The 13,481-nt window shown below is 46.3% G+C and overlaps 1 protein-coding gene across 2 annotated transcripts in view; it reads left to right on the top strand.

Moving 5' to 3' along the window:
• Positions 1–12,901, top strand: part of pik3c2b (phosphatidylinositol-4-phosphate 3-kinase, catalytic subunit type 2 beta) — a 42,800-nt gene extending 29,899 nt beyond the window's left edge. For both annotated transcript variants that reach the window (XM_072381377.1, XM_072381376.1), the window contains exons 26-33: positions 241–350; positions 678–879; positions 1,022–1,143; positions 2,738–2,855; positions 6,172–6,247; positions 9,295–9,401; positions 9,490–9,618; positions 11,406–12,901. In XM_072381377.1, coding sequence (XP_072237478.1) covers positions 241–350; positions 678–879; positions 1,022–1,143; positions 2,738–2,855; positions 6,172–6,247; positions 9,295–9,401; positions 9,490–9,618; positions 11,406–11,597 — 1,056 coding nt within the window. In that variant the 3' untranslated portion in view covers positions 11,598–12,901. The remainder of the gene's footprint in view (positions 1–240; positions 351–677; positions 880–1,021; positions 1,144–2,737; positions 2,856–6,171; positions 6,248–9,294; positions 9,402–9,489; positions 9,619–11,405) is intronic.
• Positions 12,902–13,481: the final 580 nt, after the last annotated feature.

Below are 13,481 nucleotides of genomic sequence, written 5' to 3'. Positions count from 1 at the left end.
TTTATAATGATTTGGTCCAGAAGCAGCCTCCATGACAGGCTGAGTCTGTGAGGATTAAATAAACAGATGAAATAAAGCTGATGGAACAGAACAGGAAATATGTTGAGTTCAGACTGACCTTCCTGTTTTTTCTGATATGAGCTCATAACCAGAAATGGATGAAATCCAGTAAATATCCAGAAACCAGCGTTTTGGAGGCATCCTCGAAACAAGAAATTTAGGTTGTGCTTGTGTTTCCAGATGTTGTCCTGTGGGATTCCTGAACTCTCTGATCTGGATGATCTGAAGTATGTCTACGATGCGTTGAGGCCTCACGAGTCTGAAGCTGACGCCACCATGTACTTCACCAGGTACACCACACCCTGTGGGCCCCTCCCTCCAGGTGCAGCTGTGCTTGTTGTTGTTCCATTAGCTGGAATTTAGTTTATTCTGTTAGACTCGTCCGGGATCTTTGGTGCTTCTATTATGTACTCGACTCAGAGCGAATGCAGAAAGACACAAACACGCAACATTAGTTTTATCAGGTCGCTTTTTTGGTCGTTTTATGGTCATTTAACTGTTTGACTTCTGTGATCAATCGTGTGTTCTTGTAATTAAAGCCTTGGTTTATGTTTGACTCCTGCTGCTGTTTTAGTCAGTAAACAGAAATTAGACTGCACGTCTGTGTCCTCTGGCAGGTTGATTGAGTCCAGTCTGGGCAGCGTCGCCACCAAGTTGAACTTCTTCATCCACAATCTGGCTCAGATGAAATTTGCCTCGTCCGAGGACCGTCCCATGCTGTCCTTCGCTCCCAGAGTCCACACGATGAGGAGCGACGGCCTCATCAGGAACCTCTACATCTGCAGACACGTCCGCACCGCCAACCCCAGCAAGGGCTACGTGAGTCACCTGATCGGTTTCTACGGCAACAGCTACACAATGACACAAACACACACACCTGAGAGCGTTAAACTGGCTGAAGGGTCAGAGGTCACACTGAAGGAAAGTGGGAGAGTGATGTCATGAGATATGTGTGTGTCAGGTGTTCGTGGTGAAGGTGGAACGGGACAGTCAGGAGGTGCAGCTCGTTCAAAGGACCTTCGAAGAGTTCCATGAACTTCACAGCAAGCTGAGGCTCATTTTCCCCTCATCCAAACTGCCCAGGTACACGCACCTGTACACAGATACACTCACCTGTACACAGGTACACTCACCTGTACACACATACACTCACCTGTACACAGGTACACTCACCTGTACACAGATACACGCACCTGTACACAGGTACACGCACCTGTACACAGGTACACTCACCTGTACACAGGTACACGCACCTGTACACGGGTACACGCACCTGTACACGGGTACACTCACCTGTACACGGGTACACTCACCTGTACACGGGTACACTCACCTGTACACGGGTACACTCACCTGTACACAGATACACGCACCTGTACACAGATACACTCACCTGTACACAGGTACACTCACCTGTACACGGGTACACGCACCTGTACACAGATACACGCACCTGTACACAGATACACTCACCTGTACACGGGTACACTCACCTGTACACGGGTACACTCACCTGTACACAGGTACACTCACCTGTACACGGGTACACTCACCTGTACACGGGTACACTCACCTGTACACGGGTACACTCACCTGTACACGGGTACACTCACCTGTACACAGATACACGCACCTGTACACAGATACACTCACCTGTACACAGGTACACTCACCTGTACACGGGTACACTCACCTGTACACAGATACACGCACCTGTACACAGATACACTCACCTGTACACGGGTACACTCACCTGTACACGGGTACACTCACCTGTACACAGGTACACTCACCTGTACACGGGTACACTCACCTGTACACGGGTACACTCACCTGTACACAGGTACACTCACCTGTACACAGGTACACGCACATGTACACGGGTACACGCACCTGTACACAGGTACACTCACCTGTACACAGGTACACGCACATGTACACGGGTACACGCACCTGTACACGGGTACACGCACCTGTACACAGGTACACTCACCTGTACACGGGTACACTCACCTGTACACGGGTACACTCACCTGTACACAGGTACACTCACCTGTACACGGGTACACGCACCTGTACACAGATACACGCACCTGTACACAGATACACGCACCTGTACACAGATACACTCACCTGTACACGGGTACACTCACCTGTACACGGGTACACTCACCTGTACACAGGTACACTCACCTGTACACGGGTACACTCACCTGTACACGGGTACACTCACCTGTACACAGGTACACTCACCTGTACACAGGTACACGCACATGTACACGGGTACACGCACCTGTACACAGGTACACGCACCTGTACACAGGTACACTCACCTGTACACAGGTACACGCACCTGTACACGGGTACACGCACCTGTACACAGGTACACTCACCTGTACACGGGTACACTCACCTGTACACGGGTACACTCACCTGTACACAGGTACACTCACCTGTACACGGGTACACTCACCTGTACACAGGTACACTCACCTGTACACAGGTACACTCACCTGTACACAGGTACACGCACATGTACACGGGTACACTCACCTGTACACAGGTACACGCACCTGTACACGGGTACACTCACCTGTACACAGATACACGCACCTGTACATCAGCAGTTGTGTTACAGACTCAGTCTTAACTGACCCTCCTCTTGCCCCGCCCACAGTTTCCCCAGTCGCCTTGTGATTGGTCGTTCCCGTGGTGAGGCGGCGGCTGACAGGAGGAAAGATGAGCTTAACGGTTACGTGTGGCACCTGATCCATGCTGCGCCGGAAGTTGCTCAGGTGAGTCGTGGCCGATTCACCTCAGAGGAAGTAAAATCCACAGATAGATTAGATAAGCAAACCAACACTTATCCCCATCCTGAGCATGAACGAGCCGAGGGGCACAGCTGAGAGAAGAACTCCCTTTTAGCAGGAAGGGACCTCCAACAGAACCAGAACCAGGAAAGGTGGCCACCCCTAACTACAAGCTTTATCAAAAAGGAAAGATTTAAGCCTAGTCTTAAAGGTAGAGAGGGTGCCTGCTTCCTGAACCCAAACTGGTGGGTGATTGAAGACTAGATAGATAGATACTTTATTGATCCCGAAGGAAATTCTACTCTCCACCACAGACTTATAGAAGATATACAACATTTTGGTGCATTAAAGAACCAAAGATTCCTAAAGAAGCTCAGTCTGTTGCATCCCTTCTTGTTATCAGCCTCAATGTTGCATTTCCCTTCAGAGTTTGTTCAGCTTCCTGAGACCACTTCTTTAAGCTCACGGGTTGCTGCTGAACAGTCGTTGGAGACCAGGAGAACCAGATTCTGGTCTGATTTTTCTTATAGAGGCAAGGCAGATGAGCTGTTTGCATCTTTTACATTTGCATAGAATAAATGGTGAAGCAGTTGACAAACTAATGAAAGGTTGGAAGTAAAATATCCAGAAACTGACATTAATACGTTGGGATGTAGTTTGTAACCTGGCAACAACAGCAGCAGTTCAGGGTTAAACAAGTGAACTCTCTCCAGCCTAATGTGATTTCTTTAATCTCAAAAACACTCGTTAACACTCAGGTTATGTTGGTGTTTTCTTGCTTCTTCATCCCTGCAGACACTGAAGGAAACCCCAGGAGGTTGTTTACATGTCATTTGTATTTTTTGACTCTGTTGACCCTCGGTGGTGCCGTTTCATTTTCACTTGGCGGATTCTCAGAAATGCTGTTGTGTCAGGAAGCCTATCTGAGCGCACATATTTAGAGTGGGTGTGGGTGTCATATCAGGACACTGCAGCGTCCCACACACACTGAACATGGTGTGTCAGCTGCTGTCACACCCAGCCTGCACAAGTCACTGAAATGTGTTGTTTTTTTAACAGATTTTGTTTTGTTGCTGCTTTAGAAAACTGTAAAAGTCAGCTGTGACTTTGTGGAAACAAGTTAAAGTTCTGGATAAAGGTCCAGTGAGGTGTTCTGAAAGTTTCTGCTCAGGATCAAAGTAATGAATAGAAAATTAGAAGCTCTCAGTGGATGCAGCTTAAACCGTTTAAGAAGCTGAAAGAACTGAATTTCAGTGACGGAACATGTTGGGTTCTGCAGAACTCACCGGGATCGGTTGGGTTTTAAGTGTTATCTTCACTGGGAGCGGATGATGTTATCCTGCAGCGTTAATTAACACCAAGGTCAAAGTACACATGGCCAAACAGAAACATCCGCGTGTGATCAGAGCCAACAGTGTGACCTTTGACCCATTTAGAACCTGCTCATGATGAAAGTGAAGCCGGTTTATTTCTCGTTTAAAAACGGCCTCAGTTCACCAAAGTGTGGTAGAAGAGATGCAACCAATCACAGAGACAGTGATCAATATGAGCAACAAAACTTCATCAGAGAAAACAAGAGTAAAATAAAAACTAAAAACCAGGGAGAAGACATAAGAGTGTGTTTATTTCCTGGTTAAAACTTTTAAAATGTGACTCAGAGTGCATTCCAGTCTCAGGTGAGCTCATCTGTACCTGCAGGCAGATCCGCTTTGTAGCCAGACAGAAAACTCTCATGTGTAAAGATAAGCAGTTCCACAGGTCAGAGGTCAGCACTAAACTGGATCTATAAACGGGCTGGGAGTCAGTACAGGTGTGGCGTGCAGGTGACTGAGTTTACCTGTACAGATAAAATAGTTTCTGTTTCGTTTTTGTTCAGTTTGAGGAAGTTTATTCAATTAATTTCAGTTCAGTTTTATTTATAAATTACAACAAATGTCATCTCAGATTCAGTCCAATTCACTGTAATACAATCAAAAACAATCAAATTAAAATCATTAAATTCCAAATTCTTACAGAAACAATTAAGAAAGTTTCTCAGCTAAAGAAACCAACAGATTGCACAGAAACTTCTCTTTGATCCAATCCCCGTCCTGAGCTGCACGAGGCGACTGTGGAGATAAAAAACTCCCTTTTAACAGGAAGAAACCTCCATCAGAACCAGAACCAGGAAGGGTCCATCTGCCTGGACCAGCTGGGGCTGAGAGGACAGGAAAGAGGGGACAACAATCAGCGTAACACCAGGCCAGAGACACCTGCTGAGAGAGAGAAACACAAGTTAATGACAGCAATGATGTCATCTGTACATGGAGGGAGGAGAGGTGCATCATGGGAGCTCCCCCAGCAGGCTGGGCCTATAGCAGCAGAACTATGGGATGTTTCAGGCTCACCTGAGCCATCCCTAACTATAAGCTTTATCAGAAAGGAAAGTTTCAGCCTGATCTTAAAGGTAGAGAGGGTGTCTGCTTCCTGAAGCCAAACTGGCAGCTGGTTCCACAGAGAGGGGCCTGATAACTGAAGGCTCTGCCTCCCATTCTGCTTTTAGGGGCCTGATAACTGAAGGCTCTGCCTCCCATTCTGCTTTTAGGGGCCTGATAACTGAAGGCTCTGCCTCCCATTCTGCTTTTAGGGGCCTGATAACTGAAGGCTCTGCCTCCCATTCTGCTTTTAGAAACTCTGGGAACCACAAGGAAACCTGCAGCCTGAGAGCAAAGTGCTCTGCTGGGGAAATATCCAACTGTGAGATCTTTAAGATGTGATGGAGCTCGGTCATTAAGAGCTTTATATGTGAGGAGAAGAATCTTAAATTCTATTCTGAATCTAACAGGGAGCCAATGAAGAGAAGCTAAAACTGGAGAAACATGATCTCTGCTGTTAGATCTCAGCAGAACTCTGGCTGCAGGGTTTTGGATCAGCTGGAAGTAACGACCTTAAATGCATGGAGCAGTTTCTCTGCATCACTCAGAGCCTGAATGGACGCCTGGTCGTTAGTTTGTAAAAGCAGACCGACCACAGACACCCAGCTCTTTCTCTCCAGTAAACCCAACTCCTCCCTCACATTAGACATAATACATTATTATAAATCAACCCGATTTGTCAGCACGCTGTCATCATAATCATCAGTGACATCACTCAGTCATATCTGTCTTTATGGTTTTATTGTTTGCTTGCCTACAGAGTTCTAAAATCTAATTTATTATTATTATAACTGTTATTATCTGTTATCTGAAGGTTGGAGGATGTTTGAAACTACCTGAGATGTCATGTGACTGCTGGCTTAAAGCGTGTAAACTCTGTGTTTCAGTGTGACCTCGTCTACACCTTTTTCCACCCGCTGCCCAGAGACGACCGAACAGGGACGACCAGCAGCAAACCAGCAGGTACATGAACTCACGGCGTGAGGCGTGCTGCTGTGTCAGGTGTCACTTCCAGCTGGACTTTAACCTGAAACAACTATCTGCAATCAGTCTGGTCTTTAAAGTTCCTGCTGTAGCCACAGGGAGGAGAACCAGAGACCCAGGCTGAGCTGGACTTTAACCCGAGACAACTATCTGCAATCAGAAACAATTAAGAAAGTTTCCCAGATAAAGAAACCAACAGATTAACTTAAACTTGTCTCTGATCCAATCCCACGTCCTGAGCTGCATGAGACGACTGTGGAGAGAAAAACTCCCTTTTAACAGGAAGAAAACTCCATCAGAACCAGAACCAGGAAGGGTCCATCTGCCTGGACCAGCTGGGGCTGAGAGGACAGGAAAGAGGGGACAACAAGCAGCGTAACACCAGGCCAGAGACACCTGCTGAGAGAGAGAAACACAAGTTAATGACAGCAGTGATGTCATCTGTACATGGAGGGAGGAGAGGTGCATCATGGGAGCTCCCCCAGCAGGCTGGGCCTATAGCAGCAGAACTATGGGATGTTTCAGGCTCACCTGGTCAGTCTGGTCTTTAAAGTTCCTGCTGTAGCCACAGGGAGGAGAACCAGAGACCCAGGCTGAGCTGGACTTTCAGCCCGCTCAAAGAATCATCCTTTGGTCCCAAAACAAATGTAAATTCTTCCCTTTGAAAATATCTCGCGTTCTCCAGTAGAAGCAGTGCGTTCACAGCAGCTGGTGAATGGTAGGAATCTTTAGAGCGTAACTCCTGGAAGTTTCTGCCTGACAGCCAGAGAACAAAGTCTGTGAGGAGGAAATTAATCCGTCTCAGGCTGAGAAAAACCCAACAAACCCACAAAACAGAAGACCCAGAACTCCGCAGCTAATGGCTAATGCTAACATGTTGCAAACCAAGCTGCATCCATCAGCTGGGAATCATGCCACGTTATTAGCTTCATCAGCTGATAACAACACCTTAGAAACTCCACCACAGCATGATCATTAACAGACAGAATTTATAATAAACACTTTATTATCGTGCACAGCAGCCATGTCGGTTACTGAGGTCAGAGCTGGGGAGATTCCAGTTTGAATTTCCAAGTTCCCAAGTCTCATTCTCAGCAGAGAGATCTGTTTCTAGGGCCACAGCGAACGATTCTTCCATTGATTCATTGGATAAGAAATACTTTTAAATAACTATTTTAAAAAAAAAATTACATTCTGAACCAGCTTTTAGCCACAGTTACTGCTGGGTGACATGAACAAAAAACACATGTATCTCCAAACGTTCCTCCTCCTGATATCGATAGAACAGGAGGTAATAAAGCCTCTCATTTTCCCTTTTATTATCTGTTATTATCTGTTATCAGGCAACACAGTGACTCAGTGTGCACGTGCAGGCGGGTTGTTCCGGTGACATTTCAACAGAAATGAGTCACTGTTTGTCCAACACAATAAACACAAGTTGCATAGATGTGACATGAGCATCCAAAGTGAAAGCTGAGTGGAAAGTTACCCAAAGGTTCCTGATAGGAGATTTAGCAGAAAAAGCAAGAGTCTCCAGAGTCTCCAGAGTCTCTGTGGGGCTCAGAAAAGGAGTCTGTTTCCTCTTCATTAAGGTGGAGAAAGCTGTCAGACATCCAACTTTTAACAGTCTGAGCAGCTGAGAAACACGTTAAAGAGAAATATAGCTGAATGTCGTCTGCAGAGCAGTGAGAGGATTTGTCCTTAAAGAGGGAGCAGATATAACAGGAATAATAAAGGCCCCAATACTGGACCCTGTGGGACACCGTTATGATGTGCGAATGGCGATCGGCCTCTTCATCACGGGCCCAGGTGTCTGCTGTACGCCACTCCACATCCCGGTGACCCGGTTCAGCGTCACCGAAGCGTCACTCACAGACTTTTCCTTGCTGGTTTCTTGGTGGAGCTATTTATTGTGCCCCCTTTGCTCCCCACATGTGTTCAGTCCCCAAATTACTACAGTCTGTACAGATCTTTTTTACCAATCAAGCCCACATCAGCTCCACCTTTTACATCATTCCCAGCCATTTATCGCTCTCTTCTCCACCCGTCTTTTCTCCATTTAAAGGGCTCCCTCTCTTAATTAAGCTCCTCCCCCATAATCATCAACCTCCGGGTAACAGGTGCTCCTTATCACCTGCAGCCGACATAGATTCCCCCAATACACAGAAATACTCATACACAACTCATTATTATTCTGATAGTTTAGAGGTTTATGGCTGTTGTTTCTGTAGTTATTCGTTCTATATATTTACTTAATTCATGTAAACTGGTCTGGTGTCTCCTGTGTTCGTACAGTTAAATAAGTAAGGAAGGAAATAGGTAACGTAAGTAAGATCTGTAGCTTAGAAACATCTTAAAGAGAAATACAGCTCAATGTAATCTGCAGAGCAGTGAGAGGATTTGTCCTTAAAGAGGGAGCAGATATAACATGAACAATAAAGGCCCCAAAACTGAACCCTGTGGGACACCGTAGGCCAGAGAAGTGGAAGAGGAGCTGTACTTAGAGGCAGCCACAGACATGATGGTGCAGGTAGATATGAGGGGAACCACTCCAAGCCAGACCCTGATACACCCACCCAGTACCTCAGCCCAGAATGTGATGGTCAGCAGTATCAGAGGCAGAGGTCCAGTCCAACATCAGCAGAACATCCTGCATCACTGAGCATCAGGATGAGACTCTGAGAACAGCTGTTTCTGCAGGATGAGCTCTGAAAAATATCAAGAAAGAGATTTTATAGGAAACCTTCACCAGCCTCTGAATCCAACACAGCTCCTGTGCATGTAAAAGGTTCAGTTTGGTGTTGTTCTGATGCAGCGGACTAAACCGGGCTTCCTCTGATGCATCTGAGAAGAAGAACCAATAACGCTCCAGGTGGAGCAGCGCTGCCAGATGTTTCCACGGCCCACATCCTGGACTGGATTCTAGATTCTGGAGCAGGAGTCTGACTGCAGCCCGCCCTCAGAGAGCTGTTGGGTTTGCTTAAGGTTCTGCTCCGGGTCTGACAGGTTTTTCTTTTGGGTTGCAGAGATCTCGTGGTCTCCAGCTTCGGGGAAAGAACTCGGCGAGGTCAAGCTGTCCATCTCATACAAGAACGACAAACTCTTCATCATGGTGATGCACATCAGAGGACTGGTTAGTCTCTTTGTGGGCTCTGATTGCTGTTGTGTGCGTGTGTTGGTAAATGTTCAGATTTGGACTTGTCTTTGTGTGGTTTTTGCAGCAACCCCTGCAGGACGGAACCGACCCAGACCCCTATGTGAAGCTCTACCTGCTGCCGGACCCACAGAAGATGAGCAAGAGGAAGACGAAGGCAGCGCGACGCACCTGTAACCCCACCTACAACGAGATGGTGCGACCTGTTCCTGTTTCATGACCTCAGTTCAGCTGATGGTGCTGCTGTTCAGAACATGAAGCCATCAGAACCAGTTTACAGAGAAACCCTAAACCTCCTCTGACTGATTCTGGTTCTATAGCAGCAGAACTGTGGAAGGTTTGAGGGTCACCTGAAGGTCTGTCAGATCAGCCATCATTAAAGGGGAACTCCGGTGTTTTTAAACCTTATTTCTGGCATGAAATACGTTCATCTCCTCACTGAGAACAGTTTGGTGAAAGTCGGCGTCCTTCAGAAGATATTTAGATAACTGGAGATCCATATAACGGAGTGAACGGGGCTTAGAGGATGCAGCCTCTAAATAAGGCATTATCTGTCTTTATTTCACCAATACTTTAAGAAGAATGAATGAATGAACGTGTGCTATAGCTCTGTTAGCTCATAGCTGCTGTTAGCTCATAGCTCTGTTAGCTCATAGCTGCTGTTATGTGGCTACTTGCAGCTAAAGGAGAGCTAACGGAGGGATTTCTACACAGGCACTCTACTGGGACCACTTCATCCACACGCCCCCCTGCAGCACAGTTTATTCACTCCGTGCTCTGTGACAGTCGGCTAACTTCACACAGAGTTTGCTGCTGATAGTTTTGTGCAACATGGCAGGATATTTATCAGATTTAGACAACGTGAACGACGACTTTGAGTAAGATGGACGTTCTTACCGGAGTGAATAAATCTGATAAATATCCTGCCATGTTGCACAAACAAAAGTGGTCCCAGTAGAGTGCCTGTGTAGAAATCCCTCCGTTAGCTCTCCTATAGCTGCAAGTAGCCACATAACAGCAGCTATGAGCTAACAGAGCTATAGCACACGTTCATTCATTCATTCTTCTTAAAGTATTGGTGAAATAAAGACAGATAATGCCTTATTTAGAGGCTGCATCCTCTAAGCCCCGTTCACTCCGTTATATGGATCTCCAGTTATCTAAATATCTTCCGACTTTCACTAAACTGTTCTCGGTGAGTAGATGAACGTATTTCATGCCAGAAATAAGGTTTAAAAATACCGGAGTTCTCCTTTAACAGTTGTCATAGAAACGTGGAAAATGTAGGCAAAGCTTTTCATCACCCAACCATGATCTTTACCATCAACTAGTTTGTTTTATCGCTTACTGAAGTATAGCAGAAGTCAAAATAAAGACAGGAACTGAAAAACAGTAGAAGAAAGTTGGACACGAACACAAATCTCGTGCTTGGGAATCGAGTGTCTGTCCTAAAAATACCAGAGTTCCCCTTTAAACCTGCAGATGGTTCTGTTGCTGTCAGTGAACACTAGAACAGAGGTGGGCGGAGTCTGACCTCCAGGTACACACCTTAAGAACTATAGAAAACAGCCCCACAGATGAAGCAGCAGGAGATAAAGGTCACACTGTGATGGACCATCTCCGACCCTCAGACTGTAAAAAGGTTTAGCAGCTTCTGCGTCTTTAAGGAAACTTTCCCTCTGATGGCGCCATAATGACCACGTTTTACCTGCCTCAGACCTGCATCTCCTACCCTGTACTTCCCTCTATGCCTGCACCCTATCTCTACTCTGTCACCTCTGACTGGTGGTTTCCTTCTATGTAGCTTATTGTTAGCTTCGGTGTTAAAACCTCATTTGTAAGTCGCTTTGGATAAAAGCTAAAAGCATGAACGAAGAGAAGCTAAAACTGGAGAAACATGATCTCATCAGAACTCTGGCTGCAGCATCTTGGATCAGCTGGAAGTAACGATCTCATCAGACGTGTCTTTTCTCTCGTCCTCAGCTGGTGTACGAGCGGATCCCTCGGGGGGACCTGGACCAGAGGGTGATCCACCTTCGGGTTCTGGGTGACGGGGCCTTCTGGGAGAACACTCTGCTGGGGGAGACCTTCATCCCCCTGAAGAGGCTGGTCCCGGGTCAGCACTGGGTGGACTGGCATAAGCTGTGCGGCGCCAGCTCAGACTCCGCCCACTGACAGGAAACAGGAAGCAGGTTCAGAACAAAGGGAAGTCCCTTTAATGGTGGATGACACTTCAGGTGTTTATTTGTAGTTTTTGGGATTAAAACATTAATAATGTGGAAGTTTCTATCTGAGTCAGAGGGATGAGGAACATGATGGTGATCATGTGACCCGTGGTCGCGTTCAGTTCTACTAACTGACTAGTTTTTAACATGAGGAGCAGCTGTAACATTTAGATTCACAGAGAACGTGATTTAAAGTCATGAGGCACAGACATGAAGCGTGATGATGTCAGAAAAAGGGAGGAAAAAAGGGATGAAGTAGAAAAAACGATTGTAAAAGAGACACTTGAACTTTGTTAAAGTTTTTCATCTTTCAGCAGAAATCAGAACCAGTTGAATCATTTCATGAACTCTGAGAACAATTTGTAGAATAAAACACTGATGAGGAGCAGAAAGAAAGCAGAGAAGAAGAGTTAACGCCGCCAGGCAGCAGAGTGGAGGATGCTGGTGGGATTCAGGTGACTCTTCTTCTCCACCTTTCAGTTGGTTTTGGGAGTTCTGGTTCTGTTGTTCAGCCTCTTTGGGTCTGCTGGGTGCTGAACTGGACTGATTCTGCGCTGTAGATCAGAGAAGATGGACGGCGGCCGCAGGACTCAAACTGTGCTGATGGTGGAGCAAACATGGCAACGCACAGTGAACCTGGCAACCCTCAGTGAACCTGGCAACCCTCAGAGGGCTGGTTCATGTCTGACTGAGGCCTAAAGCTGTCAGATCCCTGTGGTGAACAGCTGGTTCTGTTCCTCATGATCAGACAGTAAAATGTGTTCAGAACCACACTGACAGAGTCCGATCGATCCAATAACTGACAGGTAATCAATAACTTAACCTCCAGAACTCACACGCTTGCATCACTGGTCACCTGAACTGAAACTGTTGGTGATGTCATCGGGCAGTAAGTAACTAACCTGAGTGGTTCTCTGATGGCGGTTCCACGGACCGGGTCAGAACCGTTAACATTTAGATGTTTGTTCAAAGAAAACCCGACGGATCGAGTCAGAAATCTGGACGTTTGATGTCGATCGTGGTTAGGAACAGTCGAGCTTCACGAACAAGTGAAGTTAAAGTGATCTGATTCCCATCCAGGTGTGCGTGCCATGGCCCCGCCCCCCTGCTGGCAGCAGTTTGACTCCTGCAGCCGCCGCCGTGCATCACTCTGAACCTTCGTGTACATACGGATGAAAATGTGACCAGCTTCTTTCACTTACTTTCAACTTTTTTTTATCATTTGCACTAAGAATAAACTTGAAGTGAAAAACACTGACTTCTGTCCTCTTTTATGCCTCCTTTTCCTCGCCATCCTGCTCCTCTGTGGCAGGATTCGCCTCTGAACAGCTCCTTTCAGGATAAATATCACAAAGAACTTTACCACAAAACATAAAAAGCTGAGTTTTTAGCTGCTTTGATCACATGACCTTTGATATTTTACACATAATCTGCATTTGAAGTGCTCTTCCCAACCTTCAGTTTGATCAAATCTTCATCAGAAAGGACTTAATTATTCTTTCTTGACGGTTATAAAATCTGTGAAATTTAATGTCTTCATGTCTTAAACCCAATGATGGTCCAGAGTCAGATTCAGCGAGGAAACCTCAGACAATGTTGATAAAACTCCCATTTTTACTAAAGCCATGTGACTCTGTATTTTTATAAACTGAATAGACAGCAGGGGGAAACGTGGATATAAAAGCCTTACAGAGCGCTGATGATCGGGACTCAGAGCTATTAGTGGAGCTTTGGTTCCTGATAAAATACTATATTGGGCGTGAAGGACAGAAACCATGTGGATCCCCCCCCCTCCCAGCCTCAGAGAGAGCCTGCAGCCTGAACATGTGAGCAG

This window comes from Leuresthes tenuis, unplaced genomic scaffold (assembly GCF_036924035.1).
Source record: "Leuresthes tenuis unplaced genomic scaffold, fLeuTen1.0.hap1 SCAF_3, whole genome shotgun sequence".
Lineage (NCBI taxonomy): Eukaryota > Metazoa > Chordata > Actinopteri > Atheriniformes > Atherinopsidae > Leuresthes > Leuresthes tenuis.
Note: the sequence above shows the minus strand (reverse complement) of the source record. Positions and strands in the feature narration are given on the sequence as shown.